The following is a 22,705-nucleotide window of genomic DNA, read 5'->3' on the forward strand; positions in this document are numbered from 1 at the left end:
AAAAGATGATCTCGTGATGAGTTTTTTTGATTCATTCTCGTAGTCTAGAATCTTTCTTAATGCAGCAGCGCACGGTCTCATTTAATTCCCGAAAATGAAAAATAGAGAAGCGAGTCAGGCATAAAGGCGCAGCTTTTCTCATCCAAACACCGCTGGTGTAATGCCATACTTTGGAAACACGTTTTAAACTGCAACATTCACACCTTCCTCTAACTCAATCACAACCATTTCACAAGCATGACTTCAGAAAACATCAGGATTCGCATGACACTGTTGTCTAGATGATATATCTATTTTCGAAAGAGCGATCCATTCCTGCCATGCGACGCACTGCCAATTAGCCATTGACTGTTGCGATTCGGGGTGGATATAAATGTATCAGTACATCATCACGTAAAAGGTCTGCTCATCTATACTCACAGGAAGTCCAGCTGTGCTTCTGCCTTATCTGTTTGAATCTTTCCACTGTTTCGATAATGCTCCACAGCCTCTGAAACTGCATAAACTTCCGATTGATAATCTTCTAGTTTGATTAATACTTGAAAAGCTTCATCGTATGATTGTGGTTCATCAGAAGGATTCTTCTCGCGTACAATATACGAAATTGAATCTCTATCTTTGGAAGGCACCAATGGTTGCTGTATCGGAAATGAAAATCGGTTATCTTTCTTTGTCTACCTCTTGCTCCACTGCACTTACCAGTAAATGACAGGCATCACGTAAAGAATCTATTGCATCATTGTGTGCCTCAGAATCTTCTGCTTCGGTTTCTAAGCGATTTGATTGACGTTTAGCGAAGTCGTGCAAGACATCGATTGCCAATTTGACAAAGCTCTCGGTATCGAATGGGATTGAATTGCTGCTGCTGCTTGACATGATTGTATGCTTGAATATGATCGGTTGATAAGTTGTTCTTGTTGGTAGTTTATTGTGATGATGGCAGTCGAGGAATGAAATGAAAGATCTTCGAGATGCGTTTAAAACAGGCAAACGTCTCAATGAACTGATCATGGCATCCAACAATCAAAGGATAACTATCTGAATGAAAACCTTATTGGAAGTGCATTCATCCTTGTTCCTATTTAAACGCCTACTTTAGCGTATGTCGTATGCATATCATAGCAATCACGCACTCTACCCGTGTTAAATCAACATCACATAGTCTAACGCCAGATTACGCCAATGTCCGACACATTTTATGCATTTGGGCGCGAGAGAAAAGAGCCCGGCCATATGATGAAACGGTAGGCAAAATAAAATGATGATTGTGATAGTATAATCATTTGCCAATTTAATAAGGTACGGGCTATATGTTGTCGTACCTGCAGACAGGCGTCAATGGATGATGCAGATTCCATGAGGGTTTTAAACGAACTCGTGTGACATAAAGAGAAAAATTGTACGTAAAACTTTAAAAAATGATAATAATAAATTATATAAAAGAAGCAATATCTTGATCAGCTTTCTGTTTCGATCCCCAATCCGGATTTTTTGTTCTATTTATTCACTTTTCTTTGCTGCTGGCCAGCACCTTTTTTCTCTCTTTTCTATTCTCCTAATTTTCTTCTCTTTCTTTGTATAATGCGTCCATCATTCACTCTCTCTTTTGTTTTGGCTTTGGCACTGGTTGTCTTGACCATTTCTGATTCTCTCGTTTCCGCCGTTCCTGTACCGGGTAAAATTTACCGTGGCTCTAACACACCTAGACCTGTTTCTGGTGGCTTGTGAGTTATATTTCATGATTTTGATAACATACACGCTGACTTTCTTTTTTCTCTTCCTTGTTCTAGCCGCACGCAAGATGCGTTAACGAAACCAGGCAAAAATCCATCTGATCCACTAAAAGCCGCCGATCCTAAATTCAAGAAAGACGATCAAGGCAACAATCTAAAAGATTCAAAAGGGAACAATATAAACGATAAAGTTCAAGGTGATACAAACATTCCTGCACAACAAGGTACTTGTGTTGGACTTTCGTGCAATACAGACCCAGCAAAAGCCTCCAAAGGTAAAACACATTGGATCGATACAGATGATCCGGCAACACAACAAAAATTGAAGGATGCAAATTTGGTAGCAACTCGTGAGTATACCACAATTAGACCCCCGCCCGTGACATTCTTTTGTAAGCTGACCTTTCCCTCCCTCCTTCTGCTCCTGCTGCAGCTGACGGTGATCAGCCTGGTAGGGACCCTGGCCATGTCAGTATTCAATCCACAAAAGACATGCCCGCCAAAGAACTGCAAGACGGTATCAACGGCCTTGGCTGGAAGCCGACAGAAAAGAAAAGACGAGCTACCTGGTAAACAAACTCTTACATTATAGAACAATTTATGGACATTCGCTCCCTGACTCTCTCTCTCTATTATTTACGGAAATGTATGCAGATGAATAGATGAAAATATAAAATACAAATGAAGTGATCGAAAATTCTATCTAGAGAATTGGCGTCTTTCCCTGCTCAACCATTTGAGCCCATTCCTTGCGTGCTGAAGTGATTGTCTTTCGTATATCCTCCCTTTGCAAAACCATAAAAATCCAATTCATCAATAAATCATCATCGTCAGGAATAAATTCCCTTCCCAACGAGCCCAAACAGGTTTCAAAGTTACCCGTGACCAATGTTCGACGTAATGACCAAATGATAGCGACTGATGCAATCACCAAAACGTCTCTTCCATGCAAGAAATATGCATCCCAAAGTCGCAATTGTGTTGCAAAAGGGAACACGTTCGTAAACAAGGTGATGTACCATTTTGTTGCGTATGCACTGGTAACGATGTTCTTCTCTTCCAAAGACTGAACTACATCCGGGCATAACATCATGGCAATCTTGTATTGAACCCAGAAATTCTCGACCAAGCCTGGGAACCCTGGCGAGAATGTTTGATGGATGCCAAAACTTTCATCATTGTGCAATTGAACGAGAGCTGCATAAGCACGTTCAGGTGGAAAGTATACCAGCAAAGTGGCAGCAATCGGTCCCATACCTTGACAATAGGCACACTGATCGCACAACAAACTGAAAGAATGCAAGACATGGAACAATGCTCGTTGTCCTTCACCATAACGGGTATGGAAAAGAATGTGTCCTGAAATCGTACGCGGAACATCTAGATCGATTTGCACATCATGTGGTGAAGGTTGTCGTTGTAAATAGTGGAAATCAGCCTCCAGATTACCACTTGACCCACCGTGCGCACGGGATCGCAATAAAGCCCACCAGACTGCCGCTCTCCATCGGTCCGGAATCCCCTTGTATACTCTCCTCTTGAGCTTTTTGGATTTATACACCCCATCAGCTAACAAGAATTGCGGTTTGCCATCCGCGTCCCTGCGTACGTCCAACATGTGATCCCATTTGGCCGTACGTAAAGCCTCTCGTTCACGGATGGCCAGCTCTTTCGAAGCTCGATGCTGAATGACAGCTTGCAATTTGCGCGAATGAAGTTCCTCCGCTTCATTATCATCATTGCTTCCAGATGCATCATAGGATCTTTGTGAAGATTGCTTATCATCCATCCAGCTGTTCTTCTTCCTGCCGCTCAGGCCTTGTCGCGACGAGGATGTAGGCAACATGATTCTCCTCTTCGGAATCTTACTCAAAGCAGCTTCTGGAAGTATCGTCATGCGTGATCGAGCAAAAGAATTGCCTATTTGGTTCTCATCTCGAGGAAAGAATCCATATCGATCAATCTTCTTCATCAGCTCGTTACGTTCCACATCAATCTCCCCATCGTGATTATGATGATGTGCTGCACGTTCCTCACCGTTCTGCAGAGGCCCAATGATACTCTCGTTAGAATGAGTTCCCAAAGAGCTTGTGCTTGTATCAAAAGTTGGATTGGTAATCGGTCTTGCAGCATCAGCGGATGAGTGAGTGGATTGTTCACCTTGCTGTATTGCTGCCCGATTCTCCCCTCCAATCTCTGAATTGTTCGGGCTTGTACTTATGCTGTCATTTGTCAGTGAAATTGCAGCATGGTTTGCTGAAGAATCGGCGGAAGGATGACTGTCCTTGTCTGTTGCAAATCCTGGCGAAAGCCTTCCGTCTCGGGTAGCAAACTTGCCGTTCTTTGATACATCAGCCATCACAAAGGTTCGAGAGGTAGGAGGAGGCATGGATATCCTTCTGCTTCTAGGCGGCTTTCCGATGCTATTTTGATCATTCATTTCCCATACTGCATGTGCGCCCCTTTCGCGTGTCCATTCTTTGCCTTCTAGTAATCCATCACCACGTACGCCACGAGCATCGAAGTGAGCATATGTTCGTCGAACGTATGCTCCATCTGCATCTTCAGGTGCTGTCCAATTCTCCGATCCTTTTGACAGATTCTCACCTGAATGTAGGAAAGGTGCGTTTGGGAGCTTCGGTCCAGCATGAGATGCACTTGTAGATGGTCGAATGCGCGATTTTACCTGCTGATTTGGAGCAGTAGTCATAGGGGGTGTCGAATGATTGTAAGGCATGAGCTTCGGTCTGCGCATGTTTCCCTTGCTAGCCACTGGTACTTGATCGACCGAGATGGATCTTGTCTCTGCAAGCATCGGCCGGGGTAAAGGAGGTAATGCCTTTCCTTCATCATGTCTATTGTGTGAGATGTCGATATTGTCTACTGTATTTGCTAATGTGATCACGTCATGTTTAGGCTCAATAGCCTTTTCTTGTACTTTTTCCATTGAAGAGGAAGTATTTCTGGTTGCTTTACTAGCCGTTGATGGCCGCCTCTTCATATGTTTGAACATGCTGTAACCGTCATTGACAGATTGTCAAAGACGGTATGAGGCCCACAAAATAGTTAATCAAATATGATCCTCTTGTGTGAATCATAGAAGCATTATCGTCAGATGTGTGAGTGTGTGTTGTGATATTGATGGTGATGGTCATATGCCAAGGAAACAAAGAATGATCTTGTCACCCTTTTTATGATGCAATCCTGTCCCCAAAAGATTGTTCGGAACAATGCAAGGAACCTGCATTTGACAAAGTGCAACAACACCTTGCCATTTAAACCTTCAGTCTGGAGAAGAGGGTTTTTGGGCAATCTCTTGGCTGTGATTGTGCCGCCTTTACGCATTGACTCACACACGCCTTAAAGCTTTTATTTGATTTGCCTTGCCTTGCACGCCGAATCCGTGTTGGAGAGGAAGTGTTGTTCTTGTATTAGGGCTGAGGCAAAGAATATTGTGCACCTTTCCACGCATAAAGTGAATAAGTAGCCGGCTTAAGTATTCAGTGCGTGCGCCGCTTTAGCCTGTTCTGCCCCTCAGCCTGAGCATTCATTTACGCACGCTTAAAGGGAAGAACACGTGGTAAAGATTGAGAAAAAGTTGTGTCTGTTCAAGGCGTAGAGAGAAAAAAGCCGAGCTAGAAGAAGGAGGGCTGACAATGATGATCAGATTACTCTTTTCCTTCTTCGTCATCGAGAACACCTGAATACGCCTATTCATACGACATAAAGATGGCGTCAAATATAGCACAAACATCAAGACTAGGCCGTAGACTATTCCAACAGGCTTCAACGATCAATCGGGCTTTCAACACTTCAGCAAGTGTTGCAGCAAGTGCAAGCAAACCAATCACTGAAGATGCAGAACAGCGCTCTCCAACGGTCCATTCATTACCCCGAGTAAACTTTGAAATCGGTCCTACACATCAAAATCGCTATCTCACATACTATAACAACAGTCTCTCGAGAGACTTGCTTTATATGACCTATGATCATACTTTGGACACCCGCGATGCCGCTTCGATCAAAGCACGTAATAGTCGTGTAGAACGTGAATGGGATCCATCTTCGCCTTATTCAAAGAATAGACCGGAAAGATCAAACAGGGGAAACAGACTTCTGATACCTTCAGAAAAAAAGTATGCCGAACAAGTCGTAGACATTGATAGAATCGTCATTACATCATTCAGCAAAGATGCAATCCTAAATAAAATGGCACTCATTCCTTTGGCTGCAATGTTCCGTGCCATCACTGGAAAGCCATTGATCGAATCCGACGCCGATCCTCTTGTAGCCAGCAATAGAGGAAAGCATACACTTCCCAAAACAGGCTACGTGCGAATCCTTCGTGCCAAATCAAACGTAGCATCGTTCAAATTACGCAAAGGCATGCCAGTTGGTATTCAAGCAGTTTTACCCCGTAATTCTGCCTATGAATTCTTGGAAGTCTTAAGCACTTTCGTCTTACCCCGTTTACGCAACTTTAATGGCTTCCCTTTGCCGCCAGCCAGTCAATCGGCAAACACTGGTGCAGCAGTAGCCGGAACAGTGAGTCTTGGAATGAAACCAGATGCATTAAGTTTGTTCCCTCAATTGGAAGTCAATTGGGATTCATATCCTTCCCGTCCACCCGGTTTCCAAATCGATTGCATCACAAACCAACGCGGAAGAGGAGCAACCGAAAAAGCAAGACAACTTTTGAGTGGATTAGGTATCCCATTCACACGCAGAGGTGGTTTCATGTAAGAATACAGATGAATTTCAGAAATGTATAAATAGGAATGCAGAAAGCTCTCTTGGAGCCTTTGATAGTGTACAAATGTTTTTTTTTCTGGGATCATGGTCCGATATTTTGCAAAATCCGCCAAAGAATGGGCTCACAACCCCATTGAGTTGAAATCGTAATTCCAACCGGCATTCCTTCAGCTCGACCGGCGGGAACACTTATGGAGGGCAGACCTGCTAGACTAGCCGGAACTGTAAGGAGATCTTGGGTGTAGGTCTCTACTCCTCTTTCCTTTGCTTCGCTCACCAAAGGAGCAATATCGACTGCAGATGGGTGCAAGATAGCATGGACTCCTGTTCTCGATTCCATCTGTGTAGATTCCATGACATTATTTAAGCAAAATGCTCTGTCCAAATCTTTTCGGACTAATTGTCTTACTCGTTGCGCTTGCAAGAAGTAGTTATCGAACAACTCAGAAGTGAGAGAATAAGTTCCCAACAATATCCGCTTCTTGACCTCTTTGCCAAAACCTTCACTTCTTGTTTTCGCAATATGTTTGGCAAACTTTGTCGAATTTCTCCCCTGGACCTCTTCCGCAGATTCTAGCTCGTCGGATCGATGTCCAAAGCGTATACCATCGTAGCGTGCCAAGTTACTACTTGCTTCAGCACTTGCTAAAACATAATATGCACTCAATGCATACTTGATATTTGGAAGATTCACCGGAACGATTTCCACTCCTAATTGTTTTAACGTCGATAGCGTCTTTCGCACAGATGGCATCACTCTTGGATGTACTTCCTTCGCAAAGAATTGTTGTGGAACACCAATGCACAATCCATTCAGATTCCCGCTCTTTCCGATCCCTTGAAGTGCTTCTCCTGCCACCTTTTCTGCTTTGTTGCGGACGTCCTGAGAAATGCTGGTTGGGTCTCTATCATCATATTGTGATAACACATCAAAAGTTTCCTTCACTTCATCATGTCGGGAAGCTATTATTCCAATCGTGTCCAAGCTATCAGCGTATGATACCAGGCCCCATCTGCTGATCAGCCCATACGATGGTTTGAAGCCATAGACGCCGCAATAAGCAGCTGGTAATCGTATTGATCCTCCAGTGTCAGAACCAATTGCTACTCTGCAATGTTTTGCGGCTACACTTGCTGCTGCACCACCCGAACTACCTCCAGCGACTCTTGGAGGCTGTCCATTGGGTACTCTTGGATTGTGAACGGGACCAAATGCCGAATCAAGATTCATTGAACCCATTCCGAATTCATCACAATTGGTTTTTCCCATGATATTTGCTCCTGCTTCTCGTAATAGCCTTACCGTTGTTGCCTCAAAAGGTGATGTGTAGGATTCTAGCATCTTGCTTGAACATGTTGTAGGCATATCATTTGTGCAAATGTTGTCTTTTATTGAGACAGTCCAAGCGGCTAATGGCCCTTTTCGATTGGTTTCATTTTCGGTCGGAAGGCGATAATTGAAAATGTTTGAATCGGAAGCTGCAGTATTCAACAGCCTTCTTCTTATCGCTCTATCGGTCAACAATCCTCCAGCCCTCCCCCTTCCTTGCCTTATTGTCTGAGCGACAATCATGAATCTCTCTTTACCAGATACTGGAAGTAGAAAAGAAAGAAGTATCTTCTGTTCAACTATTTTTCTTTAAATCCGCTAAATCTGAACCGTGCGTATATGAAAAAGGTTTAGCGCCTGACTGCATAATGATGATGATGCTAAACGCATACACTCTCACTGCATGAATACCATCATTACTGCATTTCATCATGCCAGATCTGGCAAATATACCGCCTTTCTTGGCATCAGTACTGACAGGAGATCAGGAAAGTAGCTCCAGCATACCGCCAGGGATACTTTCCTCATCATCAAATGGACCACAATCTTCAAGTAGTCTGGTGATAGAAAGAGAAGAAAAGACACCTCCAACAAAAAGTATCGATTTATTATCAAGAAAAGGCTTGATTGAACTTCACACAAGTACTTCGTCAAACCATAGTATCGCTCATGATCATCCTGCGAATTTAGGTAGACAAACATCAACGAGAGAAAGTGGTGTAGCGGATGAATTCGAAATGATGTCGTCTGAATATACTACTGCTCAATCCACTCTACTCGTTCCACCTTTGAATTTCGATATGATTTGTGCTTCGAGAACGCGATCAGGAGGTGCGATTTATCGAAGTGGTTTCCCAAACGAACGCAATTATCCTTTTCTCAATACACTTCATCTGCGTACGATCATTTATCTTTCAACCGATGAAATACGTGAAAATTTACGTAACTATGTTTTCGCAAACAGACAACGGGTAAAACTTTTACAATTCCCCGTACAAGTCAATAAAGAACCTTTTCAAGAAATGGATCAAAATATCGTTTTGGAAGTATTGCGTGCCATTTTGGATAAACGTAATCATCCGATCTTGATTCATTGTAACAAAGGTAAATATCGTGTTGGCGTAATTACCGCCCTGATCAGAAGGCTGCAAGGATGGAACATGACGAGCATTTATGATGAATATGCCCGATTTGCAGGCTCAGATCGAATTGCAGATGAAGAGGTGAGTAAATTAGGAGCCACAGGGTACATGAGAAGCGTCCAATTATCCACTTACATCTCTTTACAGTTCATCGACATGTTCCCCATCTCCCAAATACGACCAGATCGTAAACACACACCTGATTGGTGCATAATACGATGACAATGACTCACACACTTCAACATGTACATTATCCAATATCGATTGTATTACTAGAACACATTATGTACGCGCATATTAACAACAATACATATGCTTGAGTGAAGTAGAATAGACGAATGGTAAAAGAAAGGATGATGGTATGTACGAATGATGTACATAAAGAGAAGGAATTGAAAACAAGAGATATAAGTACAAGATTGAGAGTGAGAACATATGTATGTGTGTGTGTGTGCGTGTGTTGAAACTTGAACGAAGCCAGGAACAAAGGTTGGAGTACAAAGTTGACTATGCACAAGAAAGTCGAAATCCGAACGATTAAAAAAGGGGGAGATTAAAAAAACAAACAAACGAAAGATTCATTTTTTATCCAGTTTTATTGCCACCACCAAAGCTTGCACTTTGACTTCCAACGCTTTCGCTACGATCACGTAATGTTAATTCTTGCAGTAAAGGAGTGCTTCCCGAAGGCGGTGTTTGACTGATACCGTAACGGCCATTCTTGCCTTTGCCGCGTCTTTGTGAAAGTGAAGGTCCATGAGGATGTTGGAAATGATGATGAACTCCCGAAACTGCTGAAACTGGATGATTTTGTGCAGATTGAGATCTGCCTAAAGGAGCTGATAATTTGGCATTCTCGGTTTCAGTCGAGCTACCTTCATCACTCAAATCTCCTTCTGCTTCTCCATTTGGACCGGGTGAAGCACTGTGACGCAATGTACCACGCCTCTTCACCCTTCTTCTCTTTGAAGAAGCAGTCGTTCCTATTGACATGTTGGACTCTGCACCAGGGGATTGACTGCCGGAATAATGCATTCCTCGTGCTGATTCCCAATGAGAAGGTCCTCGGGCCAGAGCACCTCCCATTCCAGCATCAATTCGAGCAGCAGCCTCTTCTGCAGCAGCTTGTTCATGTGCACGTTTACGTTGCAAACCCAAGACACGCAGCCTTTCCACCCATAAATCAGCACGATCCAAACTTTCTCCAAAGACGACAGTAACGCTACGAAGGATATCCAGTGATTCTACAGCCAATGTGAGCACACGATTTGCGGCAACTGCAGTGGCAGCAGCTTGTTGTCTCGCAACCGTATTGATTGAATTGGATCTTCCAGGTGAAGAAGCGTTACCCGTTTGACTCATATGAGCAGAAGAAAAAGAAGGCGAAGCCGGAGAATTTCCAAATGCGCCTTGACGAGAATCAACGGCTGAAGATGCACGGTTCACAGTTGCCCAACGAGCAGGTAAACTCAAAATGAAAGCTTTCACAGAAGCACGGGCAGGTTCCGGTAAAGCCCCTCCGGCGTACTTTCCAACAACGTCAACGACATTGCGAATCGTATCAACAACATCACTTTTGATATTTGACAAATTTTGCGCAGCAGGTGAAGTTAAATCCAATTCACCATGATTAAGCTTGACGATGAGATCACGTAAATCTGTGATTTGATGTTCGATGTGAGCGGTAGCATACTGTAACCATTGCAAGCAATACTTCAAGCTCTTCATACTTTCTTCGCTCATTGCTGCACTCAAACCACCTGCTGTCACACCTGCTTCGACCAACATGGATGACCAGCCTGACGAGCCATTCATTCGAGATGATGCTTGATCTGAGTGTGCACGGATGAGGGCTTGTCTTTGCGCATCGGGAGCGGTAAAGCTTCCTCTGTGTGCTTGTTGCTGTTGTTGCTGGTAACTTGCGCTTCGACTTAACAGGCCAGCGATGCCATTGTTGCTGCCATTCTGTTCGCCATTCTTTTCTTTGGCTTGTTGGGTAGATGCACTGTCTTGCAATAAACGAGCACGCTCACTTTCCTCAGATCGTAGAGCAATGTAAGCCTTTTTGCGCTTACTGCGTTCTTCTTCCGACATATCTTTCCATTCCGTTCGATCTTTCTCATCAATTTCTGCCATAATCTCTTGTTTTTCCTCTTTGGTCAAACCTGATTCGGCAGCATAAGGATAAATACGATCCAATTGTCTACATGCGAAATCATCCAATTGTTCCACTCTACGATCGCCCAAACGTGCACCGATACGGCCAATGACAGGTTGTGAGATAGCCTTGACGGAAGATTCAACCAAGCCACCACCATATCGCATCACACGGCTATGTTGTTTTCCCAATTCATATGCTCGCAAAGTACCACGAACGATTGGCAAATGACTTACCCGTTTGAGGAAATCGGCATCGGCCATATCCTCACGTTCGACTCGGACTTCATTTCCGCTTTCATCATAAACGATTGCAGGGAATTGAAAATCGGCAGGCAGATCGGCCAATGTTGCCGGAGTCGAAGAGGATGTAGAGGCAGATGATGATGCCAGAGTTGACATTTGATCGGTCGTCAGTGTTGATGACGATGGAGATGAGATTGCAGTTGAGCTAACGGATCTGGATGAGGATGAATGCTTTGCGCCTCCTTCACGAATTGCTTGTCCATCGGCGGATCGACTGCGTGAACGAGATTTTCCATCGAGATGTTTCATCGCACCAAGTGCCATGATGGCAATCTTTACGTCTTCATCTTCTGCATCGATGTTGAGAGTAGAAGGTTGAGAAACGGATGTACTGGCAGCACGAGATCGAGATGCTTCTCTGGAATCGCTTTGAAAGTGAGATGCTGCTGGTGTGGATGGTTCACTTGGAATATTACTTTCTTCCCGCGTTCTGCTCCATCTCGAATCACGAAGGGAAGACACTCCTTCTTCTTGCATAGGTTGTGTCATGATGACTATGTGTTGTATGTGTGGTGATGTCAAAGTCTTGAGCGTACGCCCGATAAGAATCGACTGTACGGACCTTTCAATCGCTCATCCGTTCCTTTATGATGGAAAAGTCGTATGAGTAACCGATATACTTGCCACTGAACCAGAAATGCGAATTAAGCAGAGTTGGATGGTGTTCGTTCCGGTGAAGAAATTACCTTTTGACAATCTTCTTCCAATCTGTTGTGGCGGCGGGAATGAGGTTGATGGCGGCAAATAAATCAAGAGAGATAAAAAGAATGCTTGCTTGTTGTACTTGTATGCATTACCATTCAACAAAGCATAAAGAAGGCATTTGTCCCAGAAATAAGTCAGTTGAAAATGGTTAAAGATTTGCATGCATAATCCTCATGCCACCGTATGTAGAGTATAAATGCAAAATCAATTATAGAGAAAAGGGCATTCAAATGCGCGCACACACACGCACAGAGAATACAAACCACCTGTATGCACACGCATGGGACCTTTTTCTAGACTAGCCAAATGCATGAAAATTAAGCATTTCAATTACATACATTCTCTCTTTCATATTATAAGAAAAAAGTGAGCGAGGAATCAAACGCGCGCGGCCTCTTTTAATTTTTATTATGGCTGGGCGCGTAAATCAACGGATGAAATAACAAAAAGAGAAGGATTCATCATCATGAGGCTCGTGCTCTTACAAGGGTGTATGTATTCATTCGATCAATCACGAATGCGTATGAATCGTTGAGTTGTTGTCAATTAATATGCTCTGGCCTTGCAATGATTAGGTAAAAGGAGATTAATGTAAACAGCCGCGGTACCAAAAGGATTCAATACTGACATCATTGCCTTTTTGCCCTGAAAGGCTGTGTATGATGATCGTGATTGTGCTTGGCCTTTGAACCCGTCAGTGATTCGTGCGTATAAGAGAGAAAGCCGTGAAAAACAAAAAACAGAGACAAGGCGCGTACGATAGAAGAGTGGGGGGGGGGAGTAAAAATAAAAAGACGCGGCACAGATGGCAACACTGAAGTAGTGCATAACAGGAACATATTCGCGTTCATTTCGGTCATTTTATTATTATTTTATAAAAGAGCGTGAAAGGACGCAAATGGGAAGCGTACAAAGTCAAGCGAGGTTTGAAAGCGTAGACTGAGCAGCACATACAAACTGTACTTCTTCTTGACCCGCGGAATTGGGCTCCAGGCACGATGGAATGTGATTCCGTCATTCTAAATACATACAGACAGGCAAAGACAATGGAATGCATTGAAATCGTTTAGCTTCACTTTATGACGGGATTGCCGAAATAAAGGGTGAGTGACAAGGATCTCTTACTTGCATAGATTGCTTCCAATTCCAATAACAATTACTATCCCTAGAATAACTTCTTTTTCCCCACATGACCTCATCATCACTTCTTTCATGAAATGACAGATACACTTAGATAAAGTGTGGGGAATGACGGTCCTTGCAACCAAAAGAAAAGGAAAGAAAGAATGGCAGTGTTTGACCAAAAACCTACACTAGTGTGAGATCGAATTCTAAAGCTAGAAACCAATAAACTTTATAGTTTCGCAAAGAGCCTCAAATCAGCAAAGAGCAAGTTCTATCTTCTACGCCCCCACTCTCTCGGAAAAATTGAGCGGCGAATGAATCATAAACTGACGCCCAGACAGTGTTCCATTTCAGTAGCCCTCTCCCCTTTTTCCCCGCACTTTTTCATTCTCCGTTTTCTCTAGCGTTTGCGCGGTAAGAATAGCGTGGGAATTCGGCTAAGCGAGCAATCCAGCTCTTCATCTCACTTTACCCAACAATCTTTATCCTTTACAACATCACCGGTTGACGACCACGTGCCTCTTTTAAAAGAGTATGTATTTTGCATAATCCATTCAATACAGGTATGAGGGAAAGAGTAAGGAGGATATACAACTCGTAATTGAGATGATGATGAGACTCGTTGAAATAAAAAGGGGGAAATGGTATTGTATACATGACAGAAATAAAAAAAGGTAGATTCGAATGATGATACATGAAAGAAGATGGACACGATATTATTTTGGTGGTGATGGATTGTTTCCGTTTGCCGTCGTAGTAGATGTAGAAGAACTGTTTGCAGCTTGTCCTTGTACTGCAGGACGAACGCAAAATACAGTCGTATCCCCAATGAACACAATTTGATTTCGACTGGCTGCAACACTTTCCCAAACTGGATTCCGCTGAATTGAAGCTTGTCTTGAAGGTTGAGCTTGACCGAATCCATATGGAACGCCTGGCGGCGGCGGTCTTTGGCCAAATGGTGCCATATGAGGTGGTGGCATAGGTGCTCCAGGTGGAACATATGGTCCTCCCGGTCCCATACCTGCCGGTCCATGTCCTGGTGGTGGCGGTCTAGCTCCAGCAGGGCCATATGGATTAGGAGGATAAGCCCCTTGTCCCATCATATTGAAACTTTGTTGTCGTGACAATGCTGGATTGTAGGGTGGTGCACCGATTGCATAATGCATTGGCGGAGGTGCTGGCCTTCCAAACGGTGACATTGAACCGATACCAGTATGACTATGTATGCTACTTGCAGATGATGATGCGCTTGATTGAGCAGCACTTGCTGGCGGTGGTACATCAGCGAAAAGGCAACGTAAGTTATATCCTGTAATCACTTGATGTAAAGCACCCGTTTGTACATGTCGAACTTCCACAAAGCTTGGTTCGAACGCCAAAACATAAGGATGATGTAAGGCAAAAGAAGTTGGATTACCTTCCCAATGAATGATCCAATTACCCTTTGCTCTCCAACCGTTCTTGTTGACATAAAATGCAAATTCGTCATAGCATAATAAAAAGTCACCGTCAATGCGATAAATTGCAATCGGCTTAACATTTTCACGCTTTTGAACAAAGTCCAAATTGCTATCTGCTGGATCCAGTAATCCTTGCGTATCCAACGTTTCCAAATCCACAATCTCGAATCCTTTTGTGCATCCCACGCAAAGTTTCGTTTTGAGGAAATGAATGCTGCTACTCTCAGTGGGAATGTAGAACTCTTTGAACACACGCAAACTCTCCTGTCCTCCTTGCAATAATTTACGGAATGTCTGTTGTTTCTTTCCAATTCGTAGATTTGGCTCGATTGGTTCCAGTGTCTTGATGGTGGATGATAGCGAAGAAGACTTCACAACACATACCAGCGTTCTTCCCAAACATTGACCTGCTTTGAAGAATGAGGTATGCGAAGAGATCCTTCTTCCTCGCTTCAAGCTTCCCATCGGATCGGATGGATCGAGTGCATCAAGCGTGAAAGTGTGTACACTCTTTTCGGCCAAAATGATCAAAATCTGATATTCCTCCAAGACATCTACTTGAGTAACACCAGGCAGAGGCAAAACCTTTGTTGGAGGTCTTGCTCGCTCCCGTAAATCACTCAAATAGACACCGTCATCTGCACCATAGATGATCCTTCGGCCAAAGTCAAATGGTACACTGCAGGTAACCCTTGCCGGACCAATGAAGAAGTTCTCCGATAGTGTGATTGTATCAAAGATGTTTGATCGTTGCCTCAAGATTTCTTGTCTGTTCTCAATATGTTCGAACCATTTCATTCGACTGACAAAAGTGCTTGCCCATAACGTTTGCGAGTATCCTTTTCGACCCAAGTAAGTGAATGTAAGAGCATATCCTGTCTTTTGATCTTGTTTCGGTGCCGTTCCTGTTGGAACAGGTCCACTAAGTCGATTACCGGTAGATGTCTTCGACATGACAGACTTTGGTCTTGTCGAGTTGCCCTTTCCTGTTGGCACTTCATCATACACTGTTACAATCAGTAATTCCAATGGGATAGGCTTTCGGAATACCTTGTAAAGATCATTCTTGTGTACAGTCTTGGCCTTGACCATCAGCAATGCATGATCGAACAAGAATACCTGCAGCTCTGCACTATCACTTTGCGATCCACCACGTCTCTTGAGCGGACCTTTGAAGACCAACTCTCGCTGTTCATCACGCAATCGTAAATCAACGGCTTCACCTTGTTTGAAGACTAATTGCTGATCAAGTTGTGCCAAGTTGAATCGATTTTCACTCTTACCACTTTCTGCATTGACTTTCGTCAAGAATTCTTTAACGATCTTGATCACTTTAGGTAGCGCTTGTTTGTCCGGATTATCATCTGGCGTTGCTTTGTTGACAGCTTCCAAGAGTAGTGGATATCTGGCCAAACGTGTGGTAGGCTTGGTCAAATAACCGTTCAATTCCAATTTTCGACTTTCTGGCATTCGTTCTACTTCATCCACAAATTTCGCAAATGCTGGATTAGAAGACTTTTCCTTTTCGAATTCATACTTTCCATATAATTGATGTGCACCATATTTCACGAACGGCTGGAAATGAGGAGACATTTCCAAAAGAATATCACCAATTCGATCAACGACGGCTTGTTGCTTTTGACGTTTTGTTAGCATTTCTGCAAGCTTCGAATTGACCGCATGAATTTCAAGCACATTCCAGAAAACCTGAGTGACGAAATCCTCTCTACGTGCTTCTGCAATGATATCCCTCGATCGCAGCGGCTTGATCCAAGAGTCTCGTAGATATTCCAGATCTCGAACGAAATCGCGTTCGGTTGAGATGGCTTCATTGATCAATTCTTGTCGTTTACGTTCAGAATCGGAAACGCTATTCAGCACTTCTGCTGAAACGGATTCAGCCCATAGAGCTCCAGGCTCCTTTGCGTCTCCTAAGCTTTCCTTACTGATGCTGCGTTTCAAACCAGGTTGCGGCTTCATGTTCAACCTTGCTTGTTGTTCCAAACGGCGTGGACAGGCGATACTGTAACACAATCTGTCTCGGGTACATGTTGGACTATAACAATCGGTCAACAAAGTAAAGACTCCGGTCGGCAATGCATCTTCATCATCTTCTGCCAGAGGTGTTGACTCTGGAGGTTCTAATAGTTTCGAGCCATCTTGCAATGTTGACAGAGAGTTATCGCGGGTTGGACCGGTAGAAGGCACTTCCAACTGTGTCGGTGGTGTTCTGAATCCGTCTTCTTGGTATGCATCGCCATCTGAGCCGAAAGGACTAGTGAGGCGCACCCTGAATTGATACAGTTCATTGGGTGAATCGCGCAATCTATGGTCATACGTGACATCGTGGAAGAATTTCTGGGCATCCAAAGCACGTCCCAACAATAAAGCCAGGTTACGATCGGATGTCTTGATGATATATGCAATCTTGTCAACTGCCTCCCTACCATCGAAAGCATCTGTATACGTCAACCCATCCTTTGTTCGCTCTGCAACGGCAACCCGTTGTTTGAATGCATCTGCAACGCGAGATAGCAAAGCAGGATAGACGATTGGACCTCTACGATGAGCCGAAGGAACAGGTGGTGTAGTAGGAGCCTGACCACTGTTGCTATGCACAAGAGCAGAGCCAGGCTTGAGGCTATTTTGACCGAATGACATAGATCTTGCTCCTGCGCCGCTTCCTGAAGCGGGACCACCGGCAGGTTCACCACTTTTACGCCATTCGCCATTCTGTGAATCGCCATACATCAAACCTTGAGTGGTAGCACTCGACGTAGTACGCATTCGACTCTGCTTTCCCCAAGTTGCTGCATTAGAAGGATCTTGCATCGCTGCTGAAGGATGGAAGTAACCTCCGCTGATTTGCATACGAGAAGTTGCGCCAGGTAAAGTGAACATCGAATTCGCAATGCTCTGTCGATCTGATTCAAACGAACCACGGCGAATGGAAGATGCTGTCGATTTTGCAATTGCTTGATTTTGATATTCCCTAAAATCATATCCATCATCACGTAAATCTTCACCATTAGCCCCACCATCTGACATAAGAGCGACTGATTGACCTGTTGGACTTTTGGCCGTTTCATCGGCGTAAGTTGTCCCGGTAGCTGTGCTATGAGCAAACGTGCTTGGAACTGCTGTACCATTTGAACTGGTTTGCGCACCATTATGTTGGAACCAGTGCTCTTCCGAACTTGGAGCCGCGGAACCAAGATCGAAGCTGGGCAATCTTGGCACATGAACTCCGGGCGGTGAAGCTTCTGGCGGTACAGATCCTATCGAGCCTGGGCGTTGATATTGCGAAGGTGGAACGCCAACATTGGAAGATGGATGTCGATAGGGTAGAGAATCCGGATAATAAGGTCCATTTGCTTGTTGAGGCGGCATAGAAGATGAAGGAGTACGTTGAAAGTAGGAAGGGTTGTACATTCCCGATGATGGTCCACCTACAGGAGGTGCAACCGAACCACTTGCATTTCCATATGCTTCTGCAGCACTTCCGGCACCTGTATAATATTGCGATGATCTTGGATCTGAGCCAGCCGAAGGAGTTGCGCTTGCTCTTCGATCGATCATATCAACTTGTGATTGAGAAGGATAGCCGTACATCGATCCACCCGCAGCACCATTCCCAAACCCGTTTGGCGCTGCTTGCATGCCTCCATTGTATCTAGACGGCTGTTGATTTGAGCCATAAGCTTGTTGATTCACCCAATTGTATGTGTTTGGATTGGGAGGAGGAGCAGCTGCCATTCCAGGAACTGGATAAGCTGCAGGACCTTTTGGCTTGGCAGTTGGACGACCGAAAATATTTTCATATGCAGTTGTCCTTTTGTCAGGGTTATAGCCGTCCCCATTACCGTTTGAAGGAAGAGGCATGGTGACGGTATATAATCAAAATGAGAAAGAATAGGATAAGCTCTCGCTCTAGCGGTCGTCGTTCAAATCGTTTTAGTCGTAAAATCGGTTCAAGCGAATCGGTGAACGATGATGGTTTTTAGTGCTTTTGCTGCTTGGTCAGCTTAATGTACATTGGACATTGATAGCTTTTCTTTGTCTGGAAGCGATCTTTGACGGGGATGCAGTCAATCGTGCACGATGTTTGATCGATTCTAGGTGGAGAAAAAGGCAGTCGTGAAAGCGGGATCAGTCGTGATGACCCCTATTTTGGTTGTTGAATTGAGAAATGAAGGTGATGAGTCGTGACAAGATTCGCGAGATGGAACTGGTACTTTGTCCCCTAGCGACAGTGATCGTATAACTCTTGTTGTTTTTGGTTAATGGTATTTGAGATTGTTGATGTTAGAATGTGATTTGAGGAAAAGGAAAAACAATATGATTAATCTCGCAATAGACACACACACACACAAGCACAAGCACATGCGCACGCATAAGCACAAGCACAAGCAAACACACACACGCACACACACGCACAAGCACACAGGGGAGTTGTTTTTTGCCCATTTAATCTGTTTTCCTTTTACGGGCGTGTGCGCTGCGCAACATTAGGCAGAACACCTGCGCGAGATTACTATTAGAGCCAGTGATGCAATTTGAGAGCGAAAGAAAGAAAGAGTAAGGGTTGTCTGCCACTTGCCTGCATGCAAAGACATATATGTTGGTGCCTGCTTGAACAAAGGAAGAAAAGAGAGGCTAATCGTATAGAAGAGGGTTAGCCTTTGGGTATATAGAGAGATATCATATAAAGCTTCATAAGTACAAATACTATATATATATTGTCAAGAAGAACTCATTCATCCTAATGATGAAGGAAGATCTTTTTTGAATAATATAGTGTGTGCATTTGACCTGTTTCCTTCTTCATTCCTATTCAACTGCCGCTTCGGCCCGAACAAAGGTACGTACGCGTTTGCAATTTGCTGTTATTCTTGTGCTTGTGTGTGTGGTGTGGCTGGCATATTCACGCTAAAGTTGTGATTCTTATTGTTCCGATTTGATCTTCGGAAGAAGTGTGGAGAAATGGAAGATCAACACAAATAGAGAGCATATATAAAATGAATCAAATTATGTCAATCTTCCCCTTTTCCACCTCATATCAGCAAACATGACTTCAACATCCACCCCACAGACATTCATCTATAAAACAGCATCTCAGAACAATTCTGGTGCAAAGGTGGAGATCCCACTAGATGTCTATCTACCCATTCAGAAACATCAACGTCCACCAAAACCATTAATCTGGATTCATACAGGTGGATTTTTACAAGGAACAAGAAAGTTCTTACCACCACATTTCCAAAGAGCTTGTAATCGTTTGAATTTAGCTCTCATCACGCCAGATTATCGATTGGCTCCACAAGTAAACATAGAAGGTGTTTTGGATGACGTGAAGGATTGCATTCGTTTCACTTTATCGTCTGAAGGACTTTCGGCTAAATTGGGAGGAGGGAAGAGTAGTTTGGATACCAGTCAATACATCCTAGCAGGCTCATCTGCTGGTGGTTGGGCATCACTTTTACAAGGCTTAGGCTTCACAGATTCAAAGGATATTCCGGCTCCTTTAGCAGTGATTGCCATTTATCCAATCACGACTATCAATAAGGCCAGAGCACCGTATTACCATATGCCACTCAAACCGCTGCCATGGGCATACAACTTGCAAGCTCAAATTGGAGACCTTGTCCCTGTCGAGCCCTTAAAGCCCCATATGGACAAAGATGGTGAAGTATTGACCGAAGCGCCTCCTTTGGTTCTTACTTCTCGTGCGCCATTATACTCTTATGCTCGTCAAGAGGGTATCTATCCGGATTTGATCTTAGCAAAAGGTCAAAATGCCGAGCAATATTGTCTACCTACTTTGATCGAACGGTCAGGTAAGACAGGCACAAAAGACACCAATACAAAGCTTGTCTTTGTTGCTTATGGCGATGCTGATCCAATGGTCGAAATTCATCAGAGCAAGGAAGTGATTGAAGCTTTAAAGAAAGCAAATCTTCCATACGATATAGGTACATACGTTGAACCTGGCAAAAGTCATCTTTGGGATATTCTTGATCCAGAGGCAGACATACCAGAATTATGGCAAAAAGTCGAAAAGGTGCTGTGAATTGGTCTGTTTGAAAATTAAGATGATATTATACAGTATTGAGATTAATTTGTACAAATATATAATGTGATTAGAGAGAAAACTTTATTATTTGTTAAAGTAGGTGAGAAAGTGAGTTTGGAAAAGATGATTAAAGACTTTACGGGATGCCTCTAAATCGAATCCTGAATCGACAAAAACGGCGCCCAGGGTACTTTCAACAATATCACCCAATTGCTTTGGACAGCTAATATTACTCCAGAATGGCTGATTGTGCTGCCCATCTTCTTCAGCATTCGTCCTTGCTAAAATGACTTGAGTGCGAAACTTCTCGATGCTCTGTTGAATTGCCGGACAATTATCCATGAGCAATCGTGAAAGTTCGGTGTTCAAACAAGCAACACCAAGTGAGACATTTGAAGCTGCAGCACTCTTTAAATGACTATACTCTCCTTCATCAAATGTAGGAAATAAGCCATGAAATAATTGCACTACGCAAACTTCCAATACGGCATCTCCCAAAAATTCCAATCGTTCATAAGAAGGTTTAAGAATTGAGGAAATGCTGGAGTGCGTAATGGCTTCGATGGCAAGTTGTGTATGTTTAAACTTGTATCCGAGCGTCGACTCCATCCGGGTGACATAAGATCGATCTGTGTAACGTACCTCCTCGTTCTTATAAAGCCAAACAAGATCAAATCGTGTACGAAAATCTTCGAGACTGACACGTTGACTGATCAGATGAAGTTTATTAAAACAATCCAAAGCGGTTTGAAGACCAGCGGTTGCATCACCACCACTAGACCAAGCAGCTCCAAGAATTGCTTCAATCAGATCGGCAGACATTTTGTCCGACATCCTTACCGATCTTTGCCATGCTCCATGTGCTTGCCAGTTTTTTGGGACAGCTTCCGAACCAAAAACATGTTGAGCAACTTGTAATCTTTTACTGATCATAGTAAGATGTTCGTTTGAGATCGTTTGTGTCCTTCTTCTCGTCAATGCACCTTCGCCTGCCATGCCATCATTGCAAAATACGATACACGATGCAATCAACTTTAAGACACAATCTCCCAGAAATTCTAGCTGTTGATAGTCGTAGCCCATTACTGCGTTGGGTAATGTGAGAGCTTGCATCAGCTTCTCTTCATCGATCGGTAAATCGCTCAAGACATCGGCTCGGAATTGTTTGACCAATAGCATTTGTTCATACGCCGTCAAAATGGAAGGCAGAAGTCTTGCGCTACATAACATCGAGCCTGGTAAAGCTCCAAGCATGCATAGCGCAGGCAATGTTGAATACTTGTGTAACTTGACATTATGTTTGATGAGAAAATTGACAGAAGGTGGAACATTTCGCATTTCCAACAGGGGTCCTTGTAAATTCACCACGCTCAAGTCCACTTTAGCAAACTTTTTGGAGCAAATGTTGACGACATTCGTTTCTTTCTTGCTCGTTGCCGGATCTTGTTTAGCTTTGATATCTGTCCTGAACTTGATCGGGATAAAAGGTCGATCTGTCCAAGGTTGTGTGCCTTCAAAGATTGCACGATCTCCAATTTGTTCTAAATCTACGATACCATCCTGTAATTGAATGGCATTGGGTAAGTTACTTGCTCTTTCGATTCCTTCCCAATCTACTTGACCATCTTTCGTTGCCGGTAAGATGAGATAAGGTAATTGCTCTGATTCATAAGATGTTGTATAAGACAGGAATGCCAAGATTCGAAACGTATAAAGAACGGCTTGTTTGAATACAGAGCTGTTCAGGCTAACTTTTGTTCCTTCATCTCTATCTTCCGGTAAGACGTTTAAACAATCATAAAAGATTTTGATCGGTCTCATAACTCCCAAAGGAGTCGTTGTCAAGATAGCTACCTTTTTAGCATATTCATCAAGCGCATCACAATGAATGATGGATGCATAAAATGTTTGTTGAAAGT

General features: G+C 43.6%; 11 protein-coding genes across 11 annotated transcripts; 4 read left to right on the top strand and 7 right to left on the bottom strand.

Annotated features, from left to right (window-relative positions):
• Positions 1-235: 235 nt before the first annotated feature.
• Positions 236-1,030, bottom strand: FA14DRAFT_159734 (uncharacterized protein). Its single transcript, XM_025498355.1, has 3 exons — positions 700-1,030; positions 421-638; positions 236-348 (listed from the first exon to the last, which is right to left on the bottom strand). Exons 1-3 carry the CDS (start codon positions 874-876, stop codon positions 291-293), a joined length of 453 nt encoding a protein of 150 aa, XP_025358217.1. The 5' UTR covers positions 877-1,030; the 3' UTR covers positions 236-290.
• Positions 1,031-1,137: 107 nt separating this feature from the next.
• FA14DRAFT_20760 (uncharacterized protein) lies at positions 1,138-1,392 on the bottom strand. The gene has a single exon (XM_025502001.1). The coding sequence runs from the start codon at positions 1,356-1,358 to the stop codon at positions 1,197-1,199; it is 162 nt and encodes a 53-aa protein (XP_025358218.1). The 5' UTR covers positions 1,359-1,392; the 3' UTR covers positions 1,138-1,196.
• Positions 1,393-1,502: 110 nt separating this feature from the next.
• Positions 1,503-2,306, top strand: FA14DRAFT_170680 (uncharacterized protein; the record flags this gene model as incomplete). The annotated part of the gene is made up of 3 exons (XM_025500288.1): positions 1,503-1,724; positions 1,791-2,083; positions 2,167-2,306. Exons 1-3 carry the CDS (start codon positions 1,582-1,584, stop codon positions 2,304-2,306), a joined length of 576 nt encoding a protein of 191 aa, XP_025358219.1. The 5' UTR covers positions 1,503-1,581.
• A 148-nt stretch (positions 2,307-2,454) lies between these two features.
• On the bottom strand, positions 2,455-4,299 carry FA14DRAFT_115301 (RabGAP/TBC; the record flags this gene model as incomplete). Its single annotated transcript, XM_025496101.1, has 2 exons — positions 2,455-3,774; positions 4,183-4,299. Coding segments are annotated over 2 exons (1,437 nt in total), but the record flags the coding sequence as incomplete, so codon positions are not given.
• Positions 4,300-5,270: 971 nt separating this feature from the next.
• On the top strand, positions 5,271-6,595 carry FA14DRAFT_159736 (ribosomal protein L5). Its single transcript, XM_025498356.1, has one exon. The coding sequence runs from the start codon at positions 5,463-5,465 to the stop codon at positions 6,474-6,476; it is 1,014 nt and encodes a 337-aa protein (XP_025358221.1). The 5' UTR covers positions 5,271-5,462; the 3' UTR covers positions 6,477-6,595.
• FA14DRAFT_159737 (amidase signature enzyme) lies at positions 6,436-8,075 on the bottom strand. Its single transcript, XM_025498357.1, has one exon. It carries the CDS (start codon positions 8,056-8,058, stop codon positions 6,568-6,570), a length of 1,491 nt encoding a protein of 496 aa, XP_025358222.1. The 5' UTR covers positions 8,059-8,075; the 3' UTR covers positions 6,436-6,567.
• A 540-nt stretch (positions 8,076-8,615) lies between these two features.
• FA14DRAFT_119729 (protein-tyrosine phosphatase) lies at positions 8,616-9,179 on the top strand (the record flags this gene model as incomplete). Its single annotated transcript, XM_025496368.1, has 2 exons — positions 8,616-9,038; positions 9,105-9,179. The coding sequence occupies 2 exons, from the start codon at positions 8,616-8,618 to the stop codon at positions 9,177-9,179; spliced, it is 498 nt and encodes a 165-aa protein (XP_025358223.1).
• FA14DRAFT_159738 (Opi1-domain-containing protein) lies at positions 9,050-12,308 on the bottom strand. The gene has a single exon (XM_025498358.1). The coding sequence runs from the start codon at positions 11,907-11,909 to the stop codon at positions 9,543-9,545; it is 2,367 nt and encodes a 788-aa protein (XP_025358224.1). The 5' UTR covers positions 11,910-12,308; the 3' UTR covers positions 9,050-9,542.
• Positions 12,309-13,772: 1,464 nt separating this feature from the next.
• Positions 13,773-19,022, bottom strand: FA14DRAFT_159739 (CNH-domain-containing protein). The gene has a single exon (XM_025498359.1). It carries the CDS (start codon positions 18,593-18,595, stop codon positions 13,967-13,969), a length of 4,629 nt encoding a protein of 1,542 aa, XP_025358225.1. The 5' UTR covers positions 18,596-19,022; the 3' UTR covers positions 13,773-13,966.
• Positions 19,023-19,781: 759 nt separating this feature from the next.
• On the top strand, positions 19,782-20,871 carry FA14DRAFT_170687 (alpha/beta-hydrolase; the record flags this gene model as incomplete). The annotated part of the gene is made up of 1 exon (XM_025500289.1): positions 19,782-20,871. One exon carries the CDS (start codon positions 19,782-19,784, stop codon positions 20,781-20,783), a length of 1,002 nt encoding a protein of 333 aa, XP_025358226.1. The 3' UTR covers positions 20,784-20,871.
• Positions 20,871-22,040, bottom strand: FA14DRAFT_117038 (ribonuclease III; the record flags this gene model as incomplete). The annotated part of the gene is made up of 1 exon (XM_025496207.1): positions 20,871-22,040. One exon carries the CDS (start codon positions 22,038-22,040, stop codon positions 20,871-20,873), a length of 1,170 nt encoding a protein of 389 aa, XP_025358227.1.
• Positions 22,041-22,705: the final 665 nt, after the last annotated feature.

Source organism: Meira miltonrushii (genome assembly GCF_003144205.1).
Source record: "Meira miltonrushii strain MCA 3882 unplaced genomic scaffold FA14scaffold_1, whole genome shotgun sequence".
NCBI lineage: Eukaryota > Fungi > Basidiomycota > Exobasidiomycetes > Exobasidiales > Brachybasidiaceae > Meira > Meira miltonrushii.

Bases quoted from the DNA above. Each gene is read 5' to 3' on its own strand.
- FA14DRAFT_159736 (XM_025498356.1), top strand. From the start codon at position 5,463: ATGGCGTCAAATATAGCACAAACATCAAGACTAGGCCGTAGACTATTC.
- FA14DRAFT_20760 (XM_025502001.1), bottom strand. From the start codon at position 1,358: ATGGAATCTGCATCATCCATTGACGCCTGTCTGCAGGTACGACAACAT.
- FA14DRAFT_159737 (XM_025498357.1), bottom strand. From the start codon at position 8,058: ATGATTGTCGCTCAGACAATAAGGCAAGGAAGGGGGAGGGCTGGAGGA.
- FA14DRAFT_159739 (XM_025498359.1), bottom strand. From the start codon at position 18,595: ATGCCTCTTCCTTCAAACGGTAATGGGGACGGCTATAACCCTGACAAA.
- FA14DRAFT_159734 (XM_025498355.1), bottom strand. From the start codon at position 876: ATGTCAAGCAGCAGCAGCAATTCAATCCCATTCGATACCGAGAGCTTT. The intron at 639-699 runs GTAAGTGCAGTG...TTTCCGATACAG, and splicing joins GTGATGCCTGTCATTTACTG to CAACCATTGGTGCCTTCCAA. The intron at 349-420 runs GTGAGTATAGAT...GAATCGCAACAG, and splicing joins GAAGCACAGCTGGACTTCCT to TCAATGGCTAATTGGCAGTG.
- FA14DRAFT_159738 (XM_025498358.1), bottom strand. From the start codon at position 11,909: ATGACACAACCTATGCAAGAAGAAGGAGTGTCTTCCCTTCGTGATTCG.